General features: G+C 36.9%; 2 protein-coding genes across 2 annotated transcripts in view; one reads left to right on the forward strand and one right to left on the reverse strand.

The window, feature by feature from the left end:
* The window catches only part of col9a1b (collagen, type IX, alpha 1b), a 42,316-nt gene extending 37,976 nt beyond the window's left edge, over window positions 1–4,340 (forward strand). Inside the window, exons 35-38 of the mRNA XM_041251456.1 lie at window positions 700–754; window positions 1,692–1,880; window positions 2,293–2,370; window positions 3,083–4,340. Of these exons, the coding sequence (XP_041107390.1) occupies window positions 700–754; window positions 1,692–1,880; window positions 2,293–2,370; window positions 3,083–3,279 (519 nt within the window). The 3' untranslated portion in view covers window positions 3,280–4,340. The remainder of the gene's footprint in view (window positions 1–699; window positions 755–1,691; window positions 1,881–2,292; window positions 2,371–3,082) is intronic.
* A 6,025-nt stretch (window positions 4,341–10,365) lies between these two features.
* LOC121316379 (collagen alpha-1(XIX) chain-like) overlaps window positions 10,366–26,666 on the reverse strand; it is a 113,919-nt gene continuing 97,618 nt past the window's right edge. The window contains exons 50-57 of the mRNA XM_041251457.1: window positions 26,136–26,175; window positions 24,978–24,997; window positions 24,329–24,373; window positions 22,279–22,431; window positions 20,293–20,359; window positions 19,169–19,300; window positions 14,283–14,360; window positions 10,366–10,502 (exon numbers count right to left, since the gene is read on the reverse strand). Of these exons, the coding sequence (XP_041107391.1) occupies window positions 10,366–10,502; window positions 14,283–14,360; window positions 19,169–19,300; window positions 20,293–20,359; window positions 22,279–22,431; window positions 24,329–24,373; window positions 24,978–24,997; window positions 26,136–26,175 (672 nt within the window). The remainder of the gene's footprint in view (window positions 10,503–14,282; window positions 14,361–19,168; window positions 19,301–20,292; window positions 20,360–22,278; window positions 22,432–24,328; window positions 24,374–24,977; window positions 24,998–26,135; window positions 26,176–26,666) is intronic.

The raw sequence follows: 26,666 nt of genomic DNA on the forward strand, positions 1-26,666 counted from the left end.
ATCCATGCTGTAAAACAACAATAACAAAACATTGTTTTAAAACCAACACAAAACAGTACATTTAAATAATAATAATCCAAAATAAACATATGGGCAGGGTATCCACGGTCACAGGTGTACACTGGAAATGCTTCAAGTTACCTTACATCTCTATTAGAGACATGTAACCCTACCTATGCACTAAAATCAAGTGAGAGGCCTTCTTTTAAAATCCCTGAATTGAGATCTAATATGGCCCAATGTGCCTTTGTATATGAAGCATCTCATCTTTGCAGCTCGCTGCTTTCAAACATAAAAACAGCCTCTTCACAATACCTTTTTAAATCACTCATAAATATGTATTTGAAATCTGACCAGGGTTGCAAATCCTGTATAATACTGACTATGATCAGGGTCATGTAAATTGGAATCGTTTTTTTTAAATGCTTTTATTTTGTATTACTGTTTTTATGGTTGTTTTTTTTTGTCCTGTTTAAATGATCTGTCTACTTTTGCCATTGATTTTATAATGTTATTTCTTGCCGCCTTTTCCTGCCAGGACCCCCTTGCAATGAGATGCATTTCTCAAGGGTTCTGTCCTGGTTAAATAAATACATTTGAAAAGTATATCTGCATGAGCCTCAAAAAGCTACAATCGCCGCTGGAAATCTACTTCTCCAGCTCTTTATGTTTAATAAAATATGTATTTTTTTTCTGTAGGGTAAAGAGCCCAGTGATCAACATATAAGACAAGTTTGTATGCGAGTTATGCAGGGTAAGTTATGAAACTATGAAATACCGTAATGCATTATTATCCTTTTCAGACTTTTTATACAAATTCACTTTTTGATCTCATAATATATATATACCCTTTGTCCTGGGATTATACATGTTGCCCCTCTAGGTAATAAATGTTTTTTTGAGGACCTTTGTTTAATTACATTTTCTGAAAAAGCAGCACACATTTGGTTTATGTGTAAATGATCTTCGCTATTTAATGAGATTGTTATATTGATGAATGAATTCAATTTATTTTTCCTCAATACATTTTTGTAATATTCTTTCTGTATTTGTTATGCAGACCTCGTCTTTAGGAACACATCAGCCTCTAAGCTAGAACATAATTCATAATATTTATGATGGTGCTGCCACATTTGTTTTGTACAAATAAATCATAATTGCAAATTCTAATAAAAATACAATTGCCTAATGTAAATTAAGCTGCTTATTTTTTTTTTCAAGGAAAGGCATTACTCTTTGTTATTTGGTTATAAATGTGTTTATGATGAATTGCAGATATACTCAAGTCATTCATTTGAGCACAAATGATGAGTTTTAATATAGTGTGCTCAGCAGGTGCCATTGTAATGAAAATAAATCTTTATGCAGCATATCTACTCAAGTAAACTAGAGCTTTCGCTATGCTGTTTGACAAATTAACCCTGGAATACTGAGATCTGTGTTCTTCTAACTGGGAATGCAGGGATGTATTTAATTGACTAGTTTTTACTTGAACATCGAGTATTTTTTATATTACAGTAATGCATCCTTAGTTATCCAATGGACTAATCCTTGTCAAGGTCCTTGTTACAAAATAATACAAAATATTTATTTAATCAAAAATAATGCTTATCTTCATTTTGAATACACAGTTGGTTCTCACCATGGTCCAGCTTAAATCAATGTTTCTTTCCACCTCTGTGTGTTTACAGAACAGTTAGCTCAGCTGGCAGCCAGCCTCCGGAGACCGGAATCAGGTGCTGCTGGTCTGCCTGGGCGCCCTGGGTCTCCTGGGCCTCCTGGCCCTGCTGGTGACAGTGGCTTCCCTGGACAGGCCGGCCCACGAGGATTACCAGGTTTGAAAGGACCTGCCGGGCCGATCGGTCTCAAGGGGGCTAAAGGTAAGGCTTTCCGTCTCATTTCCAGTCGGTGTTAACACAGATCTAGGTTATAACCTTCATTACACTGCCAGAGCAGACATGGTTTTGGTAAAGAACACCCATTTGAAGATACCTCTTGAAGCTGTGGATGCCATTACTTAATGTACAGTGTAGGATGATAACTAAGCTATGTGAAGTAGTGATCAAAGGGTACAAGGTTGTATACACTGTTCACAGTATCAGTAAAGTGCAGTAGTATTGTCCACATTTACAGTAAACTTTTATAATGGATGGAATTATTTTTGAAATCCAAGAAAGTGTTAAACCAGTTGCTATAAACAATAAGACTGTGAGAGGCGTACCTGTTTAAATTAGAGAGATAAAGAAAGAAAGAAAAAAAAACGTGCTCATGTGTTTATTCTCTTTTGTGCAGGTGAAATGGGTGACAGGGGCGATAGAGGCATCACAGTACGAGGATCGAAAGGCTTGCCTGGAGCACCTGGTCTGCCAGGTACAGTGTATATCCCCTCACATTGGAGTTTCATTACCTTCTGACACACTCCAGTCGGATTCTTTTGATAGGAGGGATAGTGGCTAAAAACTGGAAAACTGGCTCACACATAAAAATAGACAGACATCAAGATTATTAGTTAGCTCACAAAAAACAATGCAGGTAGTGCCATTGTTTCCATAAGTGAATCAGGCAATAAAGCATGGGAATAATATAAATTATACAGTGCTCCCCCTTTCTAATGCTAATGTCAGAAGACAATGCTGTTTGTTTTTTTGCCTTATAATGAGAATGAGAGTGCTAGTGGAATGACATTATGGGGCAAATGGGAGACATGACCAAATTGCCTTTACATGTTCCACAGAATTTCTAATTTAATTAAAATTTTTAGTTTTATCTTTTTTTCAGATTGCATATATATGTTTCAATAATTGTATTCAGTCTATAGGGAAAACAATCTCAGCGAATGGTGTTGGGCACTGCAGTAATGTATGGAAAGAAAGCCCATGTGATTAAAGAAAACAGAAAAGAAATTACCTGCATAATAATGTTCTGAGCACATTAAAAAAACCCTCAGTTTGCAAAAAAAGAAAAAAAAAATCTTTAAACATTCAAACGACATTTGTTTAGTGCAATTCAAATATTTGGCCACTAAAAGAAGCTATTGAGAATAACAGTAAAAGGATAAAACAACACCTTGCTGTATTTGCAGGGGAGCCTGGCAGACCCGGCTATGGCAGGGATGGACGTGATGGTGAAAGAGGCCCCCCTGGAGTGCCTGGACAGCCTGGTATCCCTGGTCCTCCTGGTCCAGCTGGACCTTCTGGTTACTGTGACCCGTCAGCGTGCAACTTGCAAGCGATCGCTGCACCTCAGTCTCTGAAGGACTCCAACGTTAAAGGACCTTGAACTTGACCCTCTGTCAACAGTAACTGAAAACATGCTGCAGGTTCAAGAGAACTGAAAACAAGACAATTGGGAGAACAGTCCAAAAACAGACTTTATAAAGACAAGCAAGCAATTTTTAACACTGTAAGAGATAGTTTTTTTTTTTTTTTTTAAATATATGATGGTGCTCAATACATACAATGATTTTACCTGCAACAAATACAGTTATACATATGTGGCCTATACTTGTAATAAAGAAAATGCCCTCAGAGAGCATCGTATTGGATCATGTGTGTTAAGGTACAACTGTTAACGAATGCATTTCTTACCTCAATTGTAGCTTCTGCCTTTTATGTTCTGTAACCCCTCCCCTAAGAAATAAACTGAATTATTTTCAGGCAAACTGCATTTAATTTTGCCACCTGTGTGTACTATATTGTACAAGCTGTAAGAAAACAAAAGAAAAATAGCAATATCATTTTGTACAGAAATGACTGCCTTGACTGGTCATGTAAAAACATGCTATACTGAGTACAATGTATGCTTTCAATCTCTGTAAATGTGTTATTTCTGGGTATTCATGCAAATTACATTTCATGTCAAATGACTGATAAATATGAGTGATTCTTTGTTCACTTCCAGCTACTTTTACTCAGCGATTGCTAGCGTGTAACAAACCTCTGTTCAGCATTCTTCTCTGGATTCAACATTGACGAGAAGGCAGTAAGCCACTGTTATTGGTCATTTTAATAATATCCAGAAGTAAGTTTTATAACTATATTATTTATTATGAAGGTCTAAAGTGACATCTAAGGTTGTACAAAAGCGGAGAAAATAAATATGAATTTTACTAAAGTGTTGCATGTTTTTGTATGAATGGTTAATTCCTAATATGGCTAGGTGGCAGTGAGTACTGTATGTGTGCTTCTGCTTTTTTCTTCTGTAGCTTTGCCTTCTGCTAATGTTTCAGGGTGGTTTAGCATCATAGAACACCAGAAACTGTGCTCACTAAGATAATTCAGAGATAAAGAAATCTTGCGCCATTTTAAACATGGATAAAAATAAAAATGGACAACATTTCACATGCGCCTTGCTGTTACTGTCTCACAAAAGGGTTTAAAACAGTGAACATTTTGTCCAATTTTTTTTTTTTAAAAAGCTTCTTTATTCTGACAGTGGCAGAACAAAATGGCAGCTACAATTAAATTATGTGTTTTACAATCACGTTAATAACCTGAATAGTAACACTGCTTATTTGATATAGGTAATAATAATAAATTGCAAGGCAAAACCTGCCTGCATGTGGTCAATATATCAACAGCAAGTGAAGGAAGAGGACTACATCGATTTTAGGACCAAGATGAGCACTCCTGTATCTAGCTGTATCTCAGCAACGTTTAAATAAAATAACCTTTTCTTTATTTATGTACAAACTGTAATTGTAGTAATATAAGACATTGTAAAAATATGCACGGTACATTATAAAAATAATGGTATGAATATTGCAAGATGCTGTACATTTTAAGTTTGTCATTGTGAATCCTGATATTTCAAGGGGTGCATGCATATTGTACCAGTTTTGCAGTTTTTCAATGTTTATTGCAACAGAGTGAATTTTCAGTTTCAATGGTCAGGCTGTTTTTTGATGTTGTGTATACTGTACAGTATGTGCTTGGAGACAGTCAGGAAGCTGGGGCATACCAGTTAGGATAGCACCCTACTGCATATTTTGTATTTATGAATTTTTGGATTGACAGAAAACTACCATCCAAATCAGTATTTCGATATAATTTCTAAGCTATATCAGCTATGCAATAGCAATACATTTGCAATGGTTCTACCAAACTGTAAAGTTTTGCCACCAGAAAACATGCTCTATACAAAATCCCATTCAAAATAACTTTAGTGACTATATTTGGCCTCTAGGTGGCACTATGTCCTAAATTTAAAATTCCCATACCCTGAAGTCTAGAGAAAACTAAAATGGCGGAAAATACACTTGTATATCCACTGTATTCCTAGGCCCACTTCATTGTTCTGTGTGTCTCAATGGAGGGAGAGAACAATACTTTCCTCAACATCAAGAAGATACTTCCCACCTAACCTTTCCTACAATACATTGTATAAGACATTTAAGGAAATCCATTGCACAGAAGTATGTTTTATTCATATGACTATTTTTAATTTAGGTTATGTAAGAGCATAACAACAAAGATAACCATGGGTATAAAAAACAGACATGTATGTATGTTAAAACTCAATAATCTGAACAATGACAAACTAATAAAATAAACTTAAATACATTTGCATTATCACTACATGAATCACCATCCACATCCTCTCGTTTGGCAGAATCCAGTTAGTCATCATTTCAGATTTTACATTTATGTTTTAAGCCAACATATTTGTCAGTTCAGATACAGCTTGATATAAGAGTGATAAAAAAAAAATAAACAACACATACCAATACTTAAAATATTATTGAATAAAACACCATTATAAAACTAATATAAAATGTTGACGATTACAAGTGAGTCAAAATAACCTAATCCTCCATTGAGGTAGAACAATTAAAAACATGTTGCTATTCAATAATTATACATTTATGGCAACCAGACAACACTTGCAATAAATAACAACTGATATAAACAGCAGAGAAAAGTATTATACAAAGGCATAAATAAAACAAAAACATTTAATACATCAATAGGCTTTAAATGTTGCTTGCATACATAAAAAAGGTTAAGTTCTTTGGCAACTGCCATTAATATAGCATTATACAATTTACACACACACACATAAAACACACACTAAGGGGGTACTCGTATTAGCATAACTGACTTTAATTGTTCTGCTGTAAGAATTATTTATTTTCCATAATTACATTTCACTTTGATTCCAGTGCTGGGTGACCATTTGACTCTGGGTTCACAGGGTAATTTGGGACAGCTCATTATTTATTTATTTATTTAGCTCACATTATAATGCAGTCACATACATTTTGCATGTGTTGTTTCTTTAACAGATGCATGACTACAAGAACCAGAATGCACTGCAATACAGGCAAAAAAAAAAACAACCCAAAACACATTCCCAAACTGTCCTGCTGAACCTGCTATTCAGGTGAAACCCATATTATAGTCAATCCCTTCCTGTTTCTATGTTATAGAACTCAGTCAGGACTTCAATAGATTCCTATGTGCAGTGTGTAAGTGTTCCACCTGAGTGGGGCTGGGATTCATACACCCGTTACAAAGTAATAGTCCTATGGAAAAAAAACTAGCTGACACTCAAGTGAAAATAATGTCTAGGAAACAGACAAATCAACAGAAAAAAACATACTGTGCAAATGTTGTTACGCTATTCAGATTTAAGAAAAGGTTTTTGAGGTCATAGTTATTATACCATCAAGTATCTCAATGTTGATCCTGTGGACAGCACATGATAAAAGGTATGTAACAAGCAGCAGTTAACATCTGATACAGTAACCCAAAGAGTAAAACGTTTAACAATTTGTAACATACAGTACCTGATATTTTCTCCTTTTGCCCTTGCTTCCCCACCCCATCCTTATTTCTGCACGAGTCCTCCCACAAAGGCAATTTAACCAAATGCCCCACCATCAACATGCAAAGGAGTAACATAAACACATGCAATAAGACAACATATTTCTGTTCCCTGTGCAAAATATTTAAAATGAGAAAAAAAAAAACTGAAAACTGTGGATAGTGAACAAATATCCTACTCTATATTAGATCTGCCTCTCTAATTAATTAATTTGAATTAACACTTGTGTGATGTCATGTTCAGTGCGAGAAAAGGAAAGCATTAGCATTAAGTACACACATTACAGAGCACTTCCGATTCATGATCTCTCCACGTGTTCATTCAATTACATTCATTGGATACAAAAAACATTCATGTAAGAAATTTGAACTTGATTCTGGGTTAAGAGGGTTCAAAGTAGTATTAGTATGCAATGCTATAATTCTTACCCAGGCATCATTTATTTAGTTGTCAATTCATAACATCCTTGAAACTTTAAAGTTTGAGCTCAGCATAGTTAATAGCAAGATTTTCTCTACTAAAGATCATTAGAACATGGCTTTTTGCATCATCAGTGTAAGACACGAATAACATGAATGCTATATGGGTGAGAGAATTATTTAATGTTGTTTGCCCTATGTATCCTACCTTTATGCTGCAGAATAGACAACAATGTTGATATACACTAATACCAGCTGCTGGACATTCATTCTGAATATCTGCCACTGTCTGTATATAACCAGTGAAGGGCTTGGAACAAGATAGTGATAACCACATTTTCATTGCAATTCAGAAAATATCATTGACATGGTGCCCCTGCCAATAGCACTTGCATCAATCTTGAGCCAATTGCAAGATTACACTAGAAGTTATGAACATGACAAAATTCTATCCCACACAAAGATGAAAGGCCCTTGTGTATTTGTTTTATGTTAGTGACCATGGGTTTGAATAGGAACGAAGAACAAGTACTAATCCACATTTTACTGAGGTGGGTCAATTAAAGTACAAACAAACATGTAAAAAAAAATTCAGTTCAATTAAAATTTTGGATTAACTAAGTTAATTGAAGCTTCTGTCCCTTTTATCAAGCATATGATATGGCTTTGTCAAAACACCTGTGCTGGTTATCATTATATTACCTCAACCCCTTCAAGTTATCCACACTCCAAGGAATGAAACAAACACTGAACTCACTTTTTGATTAAAACACCTAATGATCACTCTATTCCATGCAAAAACAACAAAGCCATCATCTGTCTAAATTTAACAGATACAAATTTAACTGTATTAAAAATTAACTCATTATAATTGAAACCTTCAGGACTTACTGTACACACCTTGGCCACAAAAAAGTTTGTCTGGTAAAGCATATAAAAAAGTTTTCAAAAAGTATATTTAAAAAATCCTATGGATTGTTTTAAGTAATAATATCCTGTACCTTAAGCATGTGACCAGAACAACTTGATTTTGAAACACCTTTGTTTAAAAGAAATTGTAAAGTATACCACTTGCCAGTGTGAGAGTGAAACAATATATATTTTGATTTGATTCATATATCATAAATGATTTAGCTAATATATTGTTTCACAGGGACTCTGTTTAGTGGATAGACTTCCATAAACATACTCCAGCTAAAAAGTGAATTAAAATGAGGCCTTAAGACAGCATACTGCTTTATGAAAGTATCACAATAAACTTTCTAAAGTGTCAAAAATAACTCCACAAAAAAATGAAAAAACTCCAGGCATCTCATACTGCAATAGTTTGAACATGTAGGAATTAACAACAGAAGCTTCACCATAAATGTTCATGGGTTCCACTGAGTTAATAAAACGTTATTGAATAATAGACACCAAAATTAACCTTTTATATTTTCTACCGGCAAGCCTTCTCTAAAGCTAGATAGAAAACATTTATATTATAATGTAGTTTATGAAACACCTGAGAGCTATCGGATGCCAAGAAAAATAAATCTCTGAAATGGTACTAATCTAAATCAAGTATCTCCCCTAATTAAAGCTTCAATTAAGAAAACAGATTTTAATCCTAGTTGCTGCCTACTCTATTTTACAATCGTTCTACTGCTTATTTACTTTGTAGAATGTTTTACTGATTGTTTCATTAACAATGCCCACAACTGAAGCCTTCAGTAAAGTAGATGTCAACATGTGTTATCAGATTCTTTTATGTAAGTGTCTTAAGTGGTAGGTATATTTCTGAAGTGTCACATGTCAACACATTAAACCTCAAATGTATGGAACCTACTCAAAAGAAAAAAAAAAGCTTGTAACACCCCTTATAAACGTTCCCCACAGTAAAAGCACAGCAAGTAAGCAAGCATATTATGACACTACCAGAAGTAAACAATTGTAAATGCATAGTACAACCATGGGAAATGCCAACATACAGTGCAAAAATACTGTGGTAACTTTCATAAAGGACTCACAGCTGATATTGACTGATATTGAGGTGTGGTCATAAATGAAATGTAAGAGTTTGGAAAAAAAAGGTTTAACAGCACTGAGTACTATTACTAATGCAAACAGGACATGCACAGTATGTACCCTTCTGAATTATTAAAATAACAAATGCTATTTTAAAATATCTGTCCCAAGAAAAAATTCAAGTAAATCAAGAATTGTGAAAAAAATAATCTGATAGCAGAAATTATAAGCCCTCAATGTTGAATTATCTTAATCCAATAAAACCTCAAATATACACATAACACCGTTCAAGACAGCAGTATATACAGTTCTTATACAAATGTTCAACATGTACTGTAAACTATATCAATGTTAATTACCTGTGCAGTGCATTAACAGCGGTATCTCTCCAGCACAACGGATGGACGTTGAGACCACTGTGCCCATAGTGAAAAAGAAATGGATAACTACAACAGAGATACCAAAAGTGTCTATCAAAAAAGTAACTGAGAATAACAAGTTGTTTCAAAGCCATGCAATACACAACCACAGGTGTAGATAGAAACCAGCTGCAATGATAGTGATAAACAGTCAAACAATTTAGAGTTTTGAATGATTTCCTAAATGAAAAAAAAAACAAAACTCCAGAACAACTTAATTAAGGCATTCAGTCTTAATTCTTCCAGCAATTGTCTTGGGGGCTTGTTGATCATGAATCAGACCCTTTTAAGAATCACCTGAAAGCCTATGTACTAAAAATCACGTGTTTAGATTTCTTTGCTTATTCAGACTATTTGACCATATTTTGGGAAAAGAAAATTTTGGGCAAAAAAGAACATGGCACACCAGTTCACACTGCAAATGGAAGATAACAATAAAAAAGTACAATACAATATTTAGGTGTATGGAATTTTACATACACACTCATGCATGGAATGCAGTCTGGAACGGTTCTAGAAAAAATAAATAGAGATACAGATCTCTAAAGAAATTAAATACATAATTTAAACTGTATAATGTTCTGAAAAGACTCTCTTAGGAGAGTCTACAGACAGCAGTACTATACTTTAAACTCTAAATCTTTAAAGCACTGCTGCTTTACAAAAATAAATATGAGACTGGTTGTGAGAGTTTTCTATCCGTTCCGTCGCAGGTTGGATACAGGATAGTAACAGTCAGCTGGGTTACACCTTCCATTCAGTCCTTGGGGCCCTTGTGGGCCTGCAGGGCCAGGGGAACCAGTTAGGCCTGGATGACCTGTCCCGGACGGGCCTTGGAGGAAACAGAACGGGTTTTAATACAGTACATCATCCAGAGCTTCAAAATACACAATCATTCTAAGGTAAAGCTTCTACGAAACAAGCATGATCAATCCATAACCCTCCGGGTACACAGAATCAAAAAGTACCCCTCCTGACCAATAATGTTCAATGCAACAGGTGGTAAACGCACTGACCTCTGAATCTATGATTTTTACAACATTTATAATTAGGGCTGCATTTCAGTCTAAAAATTGGTATTTCTAGATATTTCACAATTAAACATAAAAGCAGAAAAACAAATCTGCAACAAATGTTCCTAAATATTTAAATGCTTACCTGAAAAACAGTAAATGCTAAATTGTAGAATATTTAGTTTTTATGTCCACCTTTTAAAGATTCTATTTTCACCATCAGTTAATTATCAAACAAAATAAAAACAGAAATAAATGTAAGAATAACACCAGATGTGAAATGTCCCCTTCCTGTACTGGACAGTAACCTTTAGCAGAAATATTTCTGATCTCTGTGCAGCTGGTGTCTTTTTCGCTGAAAACATTTAAAAAAAATCCTGCAGCTCTATGTAGTGTGTTCAATTTACCGAAAGCAAAATAAACCAGATGCCAAGTTCTTATTGTAAATGCAGTGTAGCAGCTAGTGCGTCAATAAGGCAAAAGTTTTCTGGATTTATTTTTAAGTGATAAAACATATGTATATTTACATTATTCTTTCAGATAATAAGATTTGTTTTATCTGTTTATTTTTGTTGTGTCTTTCCTTTAATGTCTTTGATTTTTATTAATCTACAAAATGGGCGCTTTTAAGATTGGGACTTTGAATGTTAAAGGGGCCAGAAATCTTCAAAAGTGTGTCGGTTTTTAAATTTTTAATGCAAAGAAAATGTAATGTATTCTTTGTTTTTTTTCAAGAAACGCTAATGGAGCCACTCTGGACCCAGGGTTCTAGGGGTGTTCCTGGGTAAGACTGGGGATACCCAGAAGAACTGTGCCAGACTTTTAGAGAAAGTCCAAAGCAGAATGAGGGTGTGGCGTTCGTTGTTGCCCCAGCTCTCTTTCAGGTGCAGAGCACTGATTATAAACAGCTTGGTGGCCTCTATGCTCTGGCATAGTTTCAACTGCCTGGACACAGTGGGTGAGTGTTGACAGCCTGGCTAAGAGGCTGGGAGTCAGGTCAGAAAGAATTCTTTCCAGGTTCCTCTCTGCCCTGCAAGTGGCGTTCATCTGTGGTGCTGTGGAGAGGCTGAAATGCTGGCCTGATGACACAAACATTAGTCCCCCCGTCCCCCTCGTCTCCCTGAGCTCCACTCCCGCCTTCTAGATACACCAGGCCGCCTACTGACCTGTCATATTCTGTCTAGTGTTTCTGTCTCCACAGCTGACAACAAGGGCCTTTAATGGCTGTGTGTGAAGATGCAGCAAAGCTAGCTGCTGCAGGCTCTCCCTGACACCCCCTTGAAGGGAGTGCCTGGCTGTGGAAGAGAGCCTCAGCCCTGCCTGGAGGAGCCTCTACAAGCCTTCGTTGCCCAAAAGATCCGGAGACCTGCAGTGGTGAATTCTCCATACTACCGTTGCCATGAATGCCTTCGCCCACACCTTGGACCCCCACGTGGCAGACACATGCCTGTACTGTGCAGAAATAGAGACTGTTTTGTTACTGCCAAATAATACAGCCGCCGAGGAAAGTGTTCAATGATCTCACCCTGGATTTCTCCCCCACTATGTTTATTTTCTGGGTGTAGTACAGAAAGCGCTACAAGCCTAAGAGCCAAATGACAAATTTCTTGGTGGGGCAAGCCAAGCTGGCTATCCTGAAAAGTAGGAAGAACCAGGCTGGGCATGTAGAAGTACAAACTACTACACCCTCACCAAAGACTTGGAAACTTTTGAGCAGGTGTGGGGAGCACAGGGGACTTTGTGTGCCATGGGTAATAACACTATGTAACACAATTTTTGTTCCCGGGTAGTAAGTGTTATTTCCTAATTTCTTATGCCTCAGAAGTATAAAAAATGGCTATTATTCCCCACAAACTTTGCTTTTGTGACCAGGACAGTGACATTTTGAAACTTACCTATTTCCAATGAGAAAACGGGCGAATTTGTGTCTTTTCGTTCACATAAAGTCAGAAAAAAACAACATATGAATCCAAATTAACATGTATTTATACCAAAGTAATACAAAAATGACTACAAAAGATTTAGATGTGAGTATTTTTTCCAGATTTATGATTATACTGTAAATCACTTTCACGAATCAGCCCCCAAATGTAGTCTCCCATCATGTTCTCGTTATACCGTCCTTGGTAGCGGCGTTCAAAGTCCAGTATATCCTGGTGGAAGCGCTCGCCTTGCTCCTCCGAGTATGCTTCCATGTTCTCCTTGAATTTATCAAGATGAGCATCAAGGATATGGACTTTGAGGGACATCCTACAGCCCATTGTGCCGTAGTTCTTCACCAGAGTCTCAACCAGCTCCACATAGTTTTCTGCCTTGTGATTGCCCAGGAAGCCCTGAACCACTGCGACAAAGCTGTTCCAAGCCGCTTTCTCCTTACTAGTGAGCTTCTTGGGGAATTCATAGCACTCCAGGATCTTCTTTATCTGTGGTCCGACGAAGACACCGGCTTTGACCTTTGCCTCAGACAGCTTAGGGAAGAAGTCTTGAAGGTAGTTGAAGGCTGCCGACTCCTTATCTAGAGCTCTGACAAATTGTTTCATAAGGCCCAATTTGATGTGCAGTGGTGGCATCAGCACCTTCCGGGGGTCCACCAGTGGCTCCCACTTGACGTTGTTCCTCCCATCAGAGAACTCGGTCCGCTGTGGCCAGTCCTGCCTGTGGTAGTGTGCCTTGGTGTCCCTGCTGTCCCAAAGGCAAAGATAGCAGGGAAACTTGGTAAAACCGCATTGGAGACCCATCAGGAATGCCACCATTGCAGCCTCTTGATGCCACCTCAGAAAAATGCAGATATGTATCCACTTAGGCAGCTGGAACTAAACTGAACTGGTGGGCTTAATGCCCCTGTATTTATATTATTATTTATATTACTGGAAAGTTCTAGAAAGTTCTAGAAGTTACTTCAAGTTTACTCAGCACTGAATCCCTCTGGAATGTTCTAGAAAATAGGTAAATTTCAAAATATCACTGTCCTGGTCACAAAAGCAAAGTTTGTGGGGAATAATAGCCATTTTCTATACTTTTGAGGCATAAGCAATTAGGAAATAACACTTACTACCCAGGAACAAAAAATAAAAAAAAAATAAAAATTGTTACACGGTGTAATGAGCTGCTACTATTCCTCTGAGGGTTTCTTTTTAATGTTCCCCTGTTTTTTAATTAAGGATCTTTTTTAATTGTGTGAAAAAAGGGTGAGTGGTTTTATGATGTTTGTTTTTTTATTGTTTTGTTGGTATATATATATATATATATATATATATATATATATATATATATATATATATATATATTTATAGTTATTTATTGCATGTTTGAACTGTGTCAATGGGGCGTCACTGTCAGTACTGGGCTATATTTCCTTCCTCCTTTAATATGGGGTTTTAAAGTAAATGTTGTACATATGTAAACATAAAGGTTTGTTAAAAGTCAAAAAGTCTCTCTCTTAACACTTTATGTGTGCATTGTAACCAGTTTTGAATATCTTGTCATATACAGAGCTACTGCTCAATGTCCACTAGGGTCACATTAGTTTCACATTGCCACAAGACATTGGAAACAGTTGTGCTGGTAATGGCTGGAATGAATCATGACTCTCTACTTACCTGGAGGACCAGCTGGACCGGGATCTCCTAGAAGTCCTATGCCAGGTTGACCTCTTTCTCCTTTCTGGCCACGGTAGCCTACACAAAAAATAAAGTCGTCCTTGAATTTATATACAGTTATAGACTTTCTACCACACAGAAATGCAAGATACCGCTAACCCTTTTTTGTCATTGTATTCTGCTTTCCCACACTGTAGATATGCTTAGCAGTACGTTTGCACACCATGGATGATTTGATATTTGTTTGTTCACTTTTTCCTTCAATATGGGGCTGATATTTTTTATTTGTAATGTGCTTTCAAAGTCTCTGAACGTCTTTTTTTTTTATTTTGCTGTTGAACTGTGTTGCAAAACAGATTCACCTGGCTATGTGCTAGAGATGTGGTGAGTATGAAAATTCAGACTGCGTATGTGTATTACATATTTCAAAATGTCATACCCGCGATTGAGAATGCGTATACACAACCTTCATATCTGCATATTGAGTATGTGTATAGCTCGAAATTTGTACCGCTTTTACTAAATTCTATGCCTGTAATTAAGCAAATACAAGCATTTTATGAAAACAAACTAATAGACCACATGCAACAATAATAACATCCTTCCTCCAGGGCTTGAAATGTGTGGGCATGACGCATGATGACAGACTACACAACACAGCCGTGAGTTACAGCACAATGCGTTTATGTATTAAAATAATTCTGGACTACATTCTCAGCAATCTTCTAGCTCATATCTGGTTCTGTTACATGTCGTTTTCTGTATTGGTTCTTTAGACCATTTTTATTATCATCTCAGTCTGCTGCTAATTATGCCAGATTTATGGGTATGCGTATACACAGTGAAAACTAATGCACATCTATACTATGTGCTTGTACCCTTTTGCTGAATAAGCCAAAAAAAAATTCTAAATGAAAATGCACAATGATAATGGGAGGGCTGGAAGTGGTACTAAATGTAATAAAATTCAAGAAGCGTTTAATGCGAATTGTATCAGGGGCTCTGGCAAGGATGATAACCCCTTCATTATCAAAACGACTAACTGCTACCACTATCATTAAGCTCTGAGAGGAGGATCCTCCCCTTGAAAACGCCAATACTTTATGCTTTGACCACTGTATAAAAAAGACTGCATCTTTGTTTGAGCCCTGTTGGTGCAAATCAATATCTATGAAAACAGATCCTTCTACAGTTTTAGACTTTAAAGTGTGGTAGGATTAGGTCCGGTAATACTCTAGTAAAAAAGAAGAAATAGTAGAAAGCCAACAGGTTTTACCTGACCTTCTTACCTTTGTATCTAATCAAAGAACACAAGAACTAATACATATCACATATCTTACAATTAAACATGATTTTTACATTGACACAAAGGAAGCTGATGACTGCATTCTTAGGAGACTGTCTGGCTGAGATCAATAACAAGCATATCAATACAAAGTATACAATCCAAAGACAGGCCACAATGCATACTTTGAAACAGGAATAGAGAGCAGGCAGATACCAGTACCAGTATACTGTATACTATTTCCTGTACATAAAAAACAAACAAAAAAAAACAAAAGAAAAAACAAAACAAAACAGGACACACCTAAAAGCTTTGAGGATACAATATGTGTACGCTTATGGTTTACAGTTACTACGGTATACTACACTATACTACTGCATGTATAGTGTAGTAATATATTTATACTGTATATGTATTAGGTCCTTCCTACAACTTTTAAGAACTGACATTTACAATTACCAGTGACCACAAAGAAAACATTTTAAATGATTGTGCAAACAGTTCTAATAATAAGATCAGGACACCTTAAGAACACAGCAAGCAGACTAATTCTAACCTTCAGAGCACCAGTCAATGACATAAAGGGCTCTGCAACTTCATGACCACAATGCAAAGCAGGCAATACGACTGGTTTAAGACTCCAAGCACATAAGCAAGACAGATGTCTGCTTACAAAATGAACAAAACCAACAACATTCACAGCACACTTGGTGAACACCCAGCAAAATGCAACATCAAGCTTATACTTTCCATTGCATATGTACCTCAATTATCAACAGAGAGGAAGCCACATTTGAACAAAGCAAGCCGCAGGACCTGCAATTTAGGCCTACAGTACATATAACTTATTTCTGAATTAATCCAGTCAGGGTAAAGGTTCCTTAGGTTACAAGGGTTGAGAGAATAAGTTAACTGTGAGATAATACTGCATACTGCCACCATTTCAAACAGTAAAATGTCCCTTCCTGACGTCATATATTTAGATTCAGAAACCAAGAGCAATAGTTATTTTTTGGGGGGGGGGGTCAGGGATCGAGAATGTGTTGTGTATGCTTCCACTGAAGAGCATTCTTGCAAATATTTATAAAAACACAATGACACACTATACGCTGATGTTGGTTTGAATAATCTTGGTACACAAAGTTCCCTTCTTAATGATTTACATTGCGTTACAGATCGACTGGCTAGGACCATGCTGTGTTGGTATGTTCGGCTGTGTAGGTTCTGGCACTGTAACCATTTTATACTGTAGTTTTGCACTATAATATGGTATACTGATACTCTTATACAGGTAGCTCAAAGATACATGATTTAATCTAGGCCAGCAAAGGCATTTTATATAATGATGCACTGTCTGTTGTCAGCAGAGAAACTAAATAGTGTATGCATGAAATCAGCGCAACATTGTGAATGTTGCCTTTAGCAAAAAATGTGTCACTCTCATACACTGAAACTTACTTTGAAGCACACTCAACAGCACTGTCAGAGGTTCCAAAACAACAGTAATAATAACAATACAAAAATCTATATACTAAAAAAATCAAACATGAGATAATCATAGCATTGATTTGTAATAACCAGGCTGCTACAGTACAGACAATACTTCAACTTAGAAATTAAGACAAAACACAACTGTTTCAGACTGATTACAATGATATTATATAATTGTGGATTAAATACAACAGTTATTTTTTTTTTAAGTTATGGTTGAACACAGACTTAAGTATTTATTAACCTCAAAACAAATATATTATTTGAAATAGTCTAATCTGAAGTTTAATGATAGCACAAGACAACAGAAATGTTTAAGTATATTTTACACATACTATACATGAGTACAAAAAAAACATACTCTGTGTCAGGGGTTCCCAGACTTTCCTGGCTCAAGGTCCCCATGACATTAAGCATCCTAGCTGAGGATCCCCAACTCACATGCTGATACCTCTAGTGAGAGAGGTTGTTCATTTGTATCGGAGAAGTACTACTGCTCTCATTATGTTTGTTGTCATTTCTCGGACATTTGAGGAAATGCTCCATACTTACTGCAGCATAAACTTGGCTGTAAAGTTAAGTGGGAGTGGTTTATTTATGTACTGGAGGTGGAAAAAAATATCAAGAACTTCTACAGAAAAACCGCACATTAGCAGTAATGTTGCATTTATTATTATTGTTATTTTTTTTAATAAAGCGCGTTAACATAATAGTTTTGTTATATAATGATACATACTGTTAGCGTGGGCACAAGCTGACTTCAATGTTACATTCGAAATATCTCCAAGCACCTAACAACAGCATCCATGTAAATGCACTGATTCCCTGGTCTGGGGAACATTGCTATTAGGGTAACCTGGGAGAGAATTTTTGTATGTGCTATTTCCCCTGTGAAACCATTTCGAGGGCCCCCAGTTTGGGAACCCCTGCTGTATGTTACATAATACCAAACACCCCCCCACCACAAAAAAAAAACACCTTTACAATGTAAGACTCTAAGCAGCTTTAAGTTGTGGCTTTTTTTTTAAGCGAAAGCTCTATATGGGAGGTTACTGTTGAGGTAGGTGTCGAATCAGCCCTGATACAGGTTTTACTTCTGTGGTCTTAGTTCAAAAGAACTTCAGATGTCTGTAAAGTTAAAGGAAAAATAGCCCTTAAAAAGTATCTGCAGACCCCTTTGTAATCCAAACAGGTACAGACATAAAAACAGCAAATCATCATTGATGTTGCAGACATCACTAGCAACAGGGAAGACAGGCAGAGTTTAAATGAATTATCTCCTTGGAAATGCTCAAAACAACATTTGCCCTAGCTTCTTCTAAAGTGGGTTTCTTTCACAAGACTGTCCACATTGATATGAGATTCTCTTATTCTCAGACAATTCTTCATTTATCTTCATAGTCACTTGAATCGATCTCACTTGGCAATTCTTTCCTGGTCTTCATTCCATCTTGCTCAGGTCTCAGATCAAACCGAGATATTCAGCTAGCAAAATACAATAACTGTGAATCCTTACAGAAAAGTTAAATCTAGTTTTAATAATCTCACTGGAGTTTTTTTTTTGGTCTCCTTTACAAATCTTTTTTTTCACCCTTCTTGACTGCGCTAATGTTTCCATCATATCTTTCTCATGTTGCTATTGCACAATGTTTGTGTTCCCTTTCCCTTTCCGTTTAGCTTTTTTTTTTTTTTTCTTAATTAGCTTGAACTACCTTTGAATGTCTTGAAGATTTCAACTGGTTATTCCTTCTTTGTAAAGTATAAAACCCATGCTTCTCATGCCAGTTGTACATTGCTGATGGAGATCACATATAGAATTGCCTTTTGTGTAGAAACAACAATGTAGAGAAATATAAATAATGGTGCTACCATGATGATCACCTGGACATTATTGATTGGGTCAATTCTAAACACTATCAGTTATCAGTAGGGGCATGAACTAAGCAGTACTCTGCATCAATTGCTACAAGTGCTGTAATTCTGATAAAAGCCAAGCACAGATTATTATTTTAAAAGTGTTTAATAAGTAAAAGTAATTGTCATGATCTAACAAGGAGCCAAATTTGAGAGTCAGCACCTCAAGCGGCAGAGTAAGTGTAAATGCTCCTACCTTGAGGTCCTGGTGACCCAGGCTCCCCTGGTTGCCCAGGTAACCCATCATTGCCTGGAGGGCCTGGTGTTCCGTGAGCAGCTAATATTGCAGCAGGAAACTTCATCTGTGGGGCAAAGCCAGACATCCTCTCTGCAATACAAGATAGCTGGAATGTCAAGATTGAACATGAAGGCTGCCATCACCAGGGCATTTGTGTTCTAAACTGTATCTGAACAATAATTTCTGGTTTCCAGTGTACACTTAGAAGAATGAAAGAATAAAGGTTGATGATGCACCGTGTTTTATTGGGTGATTTATTTGCTCATTTAGGTGAATGAAATAAACATAAAATAAATAATCAAAAAGTAAACATTTAAAAAAAAAAGTATATTTCTGCTAGCAGGATCAAAATCAAGCCTGTACATCCACATCGCCATTGATGCAAATCTCCATGAAATGTTTTAAGGAATCATATTAATTCAAGACTACACCTAATCCCCTTTGATACATACAACACCACACAAAGGTGCTATAGATTAATTGTGCTATTGCCCCATTGAAACCATTTTGAGGGCCCCCAGTTTGGGAACCTCTGCTGTATGTTACATAATACAAAAAAACAAAACAAAACACCTTTACAATGTAAGACTCTAAGCAGCTTTAAGTTGTGGCTTTTTTAAAGAGAAAGCTCTATATAGGAGGTTACTAAGTTGAGGTAGGTGTCGAATCAGCCCTGACACAGGTATTTATTTCTCTGGTCTTAGTTCAAAAGAACTTTAGATGTCTGTAAAGTTAAAGGAAAAATAGCCCTTTAAAAAAGTATCTGCAGACCCTTTGTAATCCAAACAGGTACAGACATAAAAAGAGCAAATCATCATTGATGTGACAGATATCACTAGCAACAGGGAAGGCAGGCAGAGTTTAAATGAATTATCTCCTTGGTAATGCTCAAAACAACATTTGATTAATCAGTGCTATTTGGGTGATAACAACATTATCAAGACCTGACTGACTTTTTGTAAGTGGCTGCATAAAGAAAACAGAAAAAGACAGATTCCAAACCACTGGAAAAGAAATGGGAAATGTGCATAAATGTAAATAAAAGTTCTTGTTGTACAAAAAAAACTCCACTTACGACTTACCTTCAAATACCCTTAAAACTTCTTCTTGAATAAATATTCTTAATTCCTCAAATAAAGTAGCATCAGCCTAATGTGATAAAAGACAGTTGTGGTTAGATAATACTTAAAATGGTAACAAACTTGGGTTGCAAACAAAATCACACTCTTCTCATCAAATACATTTTAAAACAGTTCAACTGCAGCAGGTGTTCAGGGATGTCAGAAACTGAAGAATCGGCATCAATCAGGGCTCGTGCCAGTGGTACCCAGTTGCAATATTGTTGGCACAAACAAAGGGACGAGGTGTTGCAACCATCAGGGGATCAAGAGCGGGAAGCTGTGTCTGCTTGGGATTGGTGGCTGGTGCACCGGGGCTATGCCCTGGACGCAGGGATATTTAGCAGGCTGCTGCTGGGAAGGAGAGGCAAGCTGAAGTGATAGAAAGAGCGCAGAAGAAACAGCCAAGGAAAGCAGAAGAGCAGAACTATAGAAAAGAGTAACCGAAACAGTGTGTTTTTGGACTTTCTTTTCTCTTCTTATTTGTTACAGTCTGAGTAGCACTACGCTGCTTAGATGCAGTTGCACCACTGGCTGGTAAATCAGCACGCTTAATAAACCATGAATTCGAGAGCCTCCTTCATGTTCACACAAACGCTACATTGGTGTACAGAAGTGAGATTATGGACTGTGTGCTGCGGGAAATGGAAGAAAGGGTCCGGTGGTGAGCTTGACTGAGTAGGCCTTGTCGTGTCTATTGACCCTGGCACTGGAGCAGAGGCTGGACTATGGGGCATTAATGGGGGCATTAGGGGGCATTGCAGCACTGTTTTTCTGAGCAGCCTACCCGGTATGGGGAAGCCACTGAGGATACTAGCGGCAGCGGCAGAGGAACTAACTAGGAATGCCTATGCCCACATGCCGCTAGTGGCCCAAGGGCTTAGTCGGGACCAGTTTTTGGAGGCTCTGGGGCCCGGGAGATATGTGAGATTAGCAATGTGTATTGCAATGTTATAAATAAAGGGTTTGCAGTCCCAAATAATAAACACGTTGTGCAAATACAATATATATTGTGATACAAATGCAGTGATATCCGGGTTGATTTATAAACATATATAGTAGCTGCAAAATAATAATAATAATAATAATAATAATAATAATAATAATAATAATAATAATAATAATAATAATAAATACAGTAATCAGTTGAGTATCCACCTGACACATCTCCACCCTAGCAGTTTATCCACCATGGTGAATCTCTTCAGCAACGTTAGTTTATTACTGAGCAGAGAATATCAGTTCAGATATTGTAGATCCTACCAAAGTTTTTGTACACTGTGTTGTATGTGCTCTGTACGCTGCTGGCAGTGTCACATGAGCTGCTCAGTGTGTTGATATGTAAATAAATCTTGTTCATCTGTGGGGCGTATCAACTTCAACCTCCATCTTGATCTTCTGCCTGCGACTCAGCAGCGAATGCACGCACCCACACGGCAGACGGCTACCCTGTCACAAGCACTCATACCCTGTATCTTTCTAATCAAGGGATTTAGGTGAGCTCCATAATAAAATTCTCAAAACAATAATTGTGTGAATATAGTAATTGTTACATCTGAGTATAATGGTATTTAAAACAGGATTCATTCATCCTCCTTTTTATATATCTGCCCTCACTGTAGTCCCACCGCAGTCGGATATGTGACAGATTACTGTATAATAATAATAATAATAATAATAATAATAATAATAATAATAATAATAAGGTTAGAAAAATAACACCTCAACCTGGCTCAGATTGCTATTGTAAATTAGAACATGTTACTTTATTTATGTAGTCTTGTTTTTACAAGAAACTGATAAATGAAATGCATCAGATGCCAATTAATCCCAGTTAAATTACTAGAGCCCAGTTGATTAACAGGATTGAACGTGGTTTGAAAAACAAATGGTGGCTAGATTGTGATGACCCCATAAAAAAATATCTGAACAATTATCAAGCTGTCTTACCATTGGGCCTGGAGGACCAGGTGAGCCCAAGGGCCCTGGATTCCCAATGTCTCCTGGTGGGCCTTTGGGTCCTATAGGTCCCACATCCCCTTTGTCTCCCAGATGCCCTCGTACCCCCTGAAGACCTCTTTCTCCAGGTATGCCTGGATCACCCTGTGAAGAAAAAGGGCAGACAGATAATTTGCGGATTGCATTAGTGTATTTCTAAGGAATAGGTCATCGATAGCTCACCGTCAATAAACATTTGTAGGTTCCAGTTAAGTCAACATGTGTAAAGATTAAGTGAGCCTTCACTCTGTATGCACATCTTGCATAGCTACAGAAAGAAAAGCTAAAAAATGCATAGCCTCACTTTGTGGTGTCTCCTTGGTGGAGTTCCATTTAGGTTTTTTTTTTTTTTTTTTTTTTTAACCTGAGACATCTGCTCGAGAAAAATGTCTTGTGCAAAATGCTTCTCTGGGTTTTCATTCGCTCTGTTTATTTTACTTGAGAAAGCACGGCTTTTCACCCGACGTCATGCAAATGAAGGGAAAACCGGTGAAGACGTTATATATACTTCCCTTTCATTCAGGCAATATAGCACACAGGGGATCAGGTGACGCTGCGTATACTACTTCTCTGGCTTATGAAACTCTATCCGTCTGGATGATTGACAGCTGTTAAGGAAGAATTCAACACCACACAGGCAAATATGGGTAGTGGGCAATTGAAAGGGAGGTGGCTGACATTGCTGAAATGGACTGAAGTAAGTATTAGTTAGTTCCCAAAATTACCACTGCCTGCTGTATCCCACATAAACTCTTGTCAACAACAAAATGAGGTGTTCAGGAATCAGTGGCTGCCTGTGAGACAGACAGGGAGAAGGTTACCTCAACCATCAGTTTCAATTGTAAAGCAGCTATCTGAGGAGGCTCATGCTGTCAGAGATTCTCTCCTTTCTTTTAAGTTGTGCTGGATTTACTGTTGTGTTAAATATTAATGATGCAAACAAATAAGACACGATCAATACGCTCATTTGCAATTTTATTTGATCAGTTCAGAGAGGGCATCAACAACTTGTTGGTATATGTGTTGTTGTGCTGTTTTGGGTGATCGAGCTGGCTCATGACATCCAGTTCAACTATATTTATTAATGTGGAGGGCATGCGTTGTCTTCGGACATAGCTGGGATCAAAAAAAGAACAGGAATTAATTCAGTTACAGACATTTAAGCAGCTCACTTGCTCTTCGTGTTTACCTTTAGCGTAGTTTTTACAGCAAGGGTATTTTCAAACAGATGCTTTAATATTATAACAAGTGTACACCACAGTTCATGGTATATTTGTAAGTGGTTTTATACAGAACTGTAAATCCACTTAAGATATACATCATGAAAGGACAGTCAAACAGCAAAAAACAACAATAAAAAAAGCTGCCGGCATTATCATTAAGGTGAAATATACCACTGCTAACCATAAATACACTCACTTTCTGCCATCTTGGAACCCACAGTAACAATTCACCTGTTACCTTGAAATATTTAGAGCTGTGTCACATAAGGACAAACAAACTTATTCACATTTTCGCATGAAATGCGTGTTTCCTTGTGAAAATGGGTGTGGTTTTCCAGTGTTTTTCGTCATTTACACAAGTAAACGAGATTTACCCTATCCCTCTTTTTGCAGGCCACAAACCTGATTTACACGAGTAATTCTACCAGACGTACACGTACATCACCACTTCACGTGTGAACTGACCCGCATGAAACTGGCACATTGTCCCAGATCTGTGTCCACAATCCCATTTACTGTACTTTGTACTGCCTCAACATCATTTTAATATTATGTAAAAAAAAAAAAAAAAAAAAAAAAAAAATAAAAAAAAAAAAAATTATATATATATATATATATATTTTTTTTTTTTTGTTGTGGCCAAAGAAACTAGAAATGACATTTGATCACTACAAATCTGAATTTAAATTAAAGACCTAGATGAAAAAATGTATACCCCAAAGCCAATCAACTCAAACCCATGGCAGAACTAGTTCAATTCAGAAAACTAGATAACTTACACGCTCGCCTTTGGATCCTCTCTCTCCAGTATTACCAGTTGCTCCCTGTAAAAGGGAAACACAAGTATATAAACATGTATTCAAAACTCTTGAATATGTGGTAACCATGCCAACATCAATCACAGGCAGCCATCAGCTCAGATCAACATCTTGTTGCTGGACCCTAGAGCTGGAGCATTCACTCGAGCAACACATCACTCATAACTAAAAACAGGCTGCCAGCTTTGGTCAGACACTTCACCACCCAGAACATTTCAGAAAGCCACTTAAAGGAATTATTAAAATGCTTTCATTTTTGCTGGAAGCCTGTATTTTAATTGCTGTGCTGTATTTAAATGATGCGATTGTGTAAGGTTAATGTAATCAACGTATGTATGCTGTGGCTGCTGCCCTGTTTGTACTCACTTCAGGCCATCTTGGTCAACATATGTTTTTAAATAATTACATTCTCCAATGGCTGTTGCAGCATTTCATCTTTAAACTTTTTTTCTCAAAGTCGTTTCAGCACGGAAGGTTTGGAATCTTTTAAGCTGGTCCCTGAGGCTGTATGTTCTGCTTTTACCAGTAAGACAGATTTAGAATATTTTCAAATGGTGCTGCATCACATTAGCAGTTATAACATGTATTTATTTATACAAATGTATTTTACAGGGCAGTTCTTGCAATACACTTAAAACACAGTAACAGCAAAAATATACATTGCAATATATAAAACATGCCTGAATACCTTTCAGTATATATACACTGCTGTGCAAAATTATTGGACATGTTGCCTTTTTCTACTCTGATGCATTGAGAGCATCAACAATTTACTCAAAGCCTCCACTAGTGTTTTCTACTATTAGAACAGCCTTTTTTTGCTTAAAGAAGGAAAAACATTGAGTGAAATAGCTTGCATCACTCGATGTTCAAGGTGTGGTATCCGAAACAAAATGAACAAGTACAGAGAAACATCATCTAATTGACAAACCCAGGACTGGAAGACCCAAAAAGCTGTCTAACAAGGATGAGCAATACATGAAGATAATATCCTTAAGGAATAGAAAGAAGACACGTGTTGAATTAACAACAGAAGTGGCAGAAGGCTGTGTTCTTGTGCATATTTTAGCCTTTTAGTCTTGTTCCCCTTTCTTAACAGAGCTATTCTTATTGCAACACATCCTTTAAGTCCTGATTTCAAGAGTGACCTTCTTTGACAGGGTAGCGTTGCGGGCCCAAATGGTATCGGCAGGGACAGAGACTCAGAGGCAAGAGAAATGCAATTTTAGCGCTGCTGCGCATGTTTAATAAACACAAAATACTATACAAATACAAAACAAAAGACTACAGGTTAAACAAAAACAGGTCTTGCACACGATAAAAATTACAAAATAACCAGCTCAAGGGCCAAAAGGTTTAAGCAAATCCCCCAAAAAGATAGGCTGGGCGTTAGCCTTCACTACAAAGTTTTTCAAAATACACACAAAACAAACACTCACTAAAAAAAACAAAAACAATAAATACTCCTCCCAAACAGGCTTTTTCTCCCTTTTTTATACCATGTGGCTGGAGCCTAACTATCATCAATTATCCAATCAACTCCAGCCACATTTTCACATGTATTTTGGTAGGTATAGGAAATTAACCCCATCCTTGCCAACCACCATAAAACAAAATTATTTACAGACACGGCCCTGCCCTGCCACAGCTTCGTACTGTTGGACGGACAACGACACCTGTGCCTTCTGCCAGCTCTGTTGTTTATCCAATGCTATATATAACATCACTCTTTAAAGTCTCTAAGTAATAATGTAAATACAATATATACATGCCTCATAGCCAGGTATCCCATCTTTCCCTGGTCTTCCCTAACAAAATAAAAATAAAGAAATGCATTATTATGAGCTGTTAGAATATATTGTAATTGAATATGTTACAAAGGAAAAAGGTGGATTTTGTCCTAACAATGGCTTCCAGTTACATAAATGTTTTCAATGCTAGAGTGGTTGTGTTTCAAAAAGATATGGGACAATGTTTTCAGGATATGAGATACAACTATAAGAAACATATTCACCAGACCTTGCTTAATTTTACCTCTAAATGTATGCCTTTAAGTACTTGAGGTTATGGCTTAGTTAATATGGTTCATGCAGATAAAGCTCTATTATAATCACTCGCTCTTTTTCTTGATCCAGGCATGGTCTCTGAAGTCGACATGCAATTCAGATAAGCTTGGTTAAGTCCAAACCCTAATTCAGATAAGCTTGGTTAAGTCCAAACCCTAATTCAGATAAGCTTGGTTAAGTCCAAACCCTAATTCAGATAAGCTTGGTTAAGTCCAAACCCTAATTCAGATAAG

This window comes from Polyodon spathula, chromosome 5 (genome assembly GCF_017654505.1).
Source record: "Polyodon spathula isolate WHYD16114869_AA chromosome 5, ASM1765450v1, whole genome shotgun sequence".
NCBI classification, from domain to species: Eukaryota; Metazoa; Chordata; class Actinopteri; order Acipenseriformes; family Polyodontidae; genus Polyodon; species Polyodon spathula.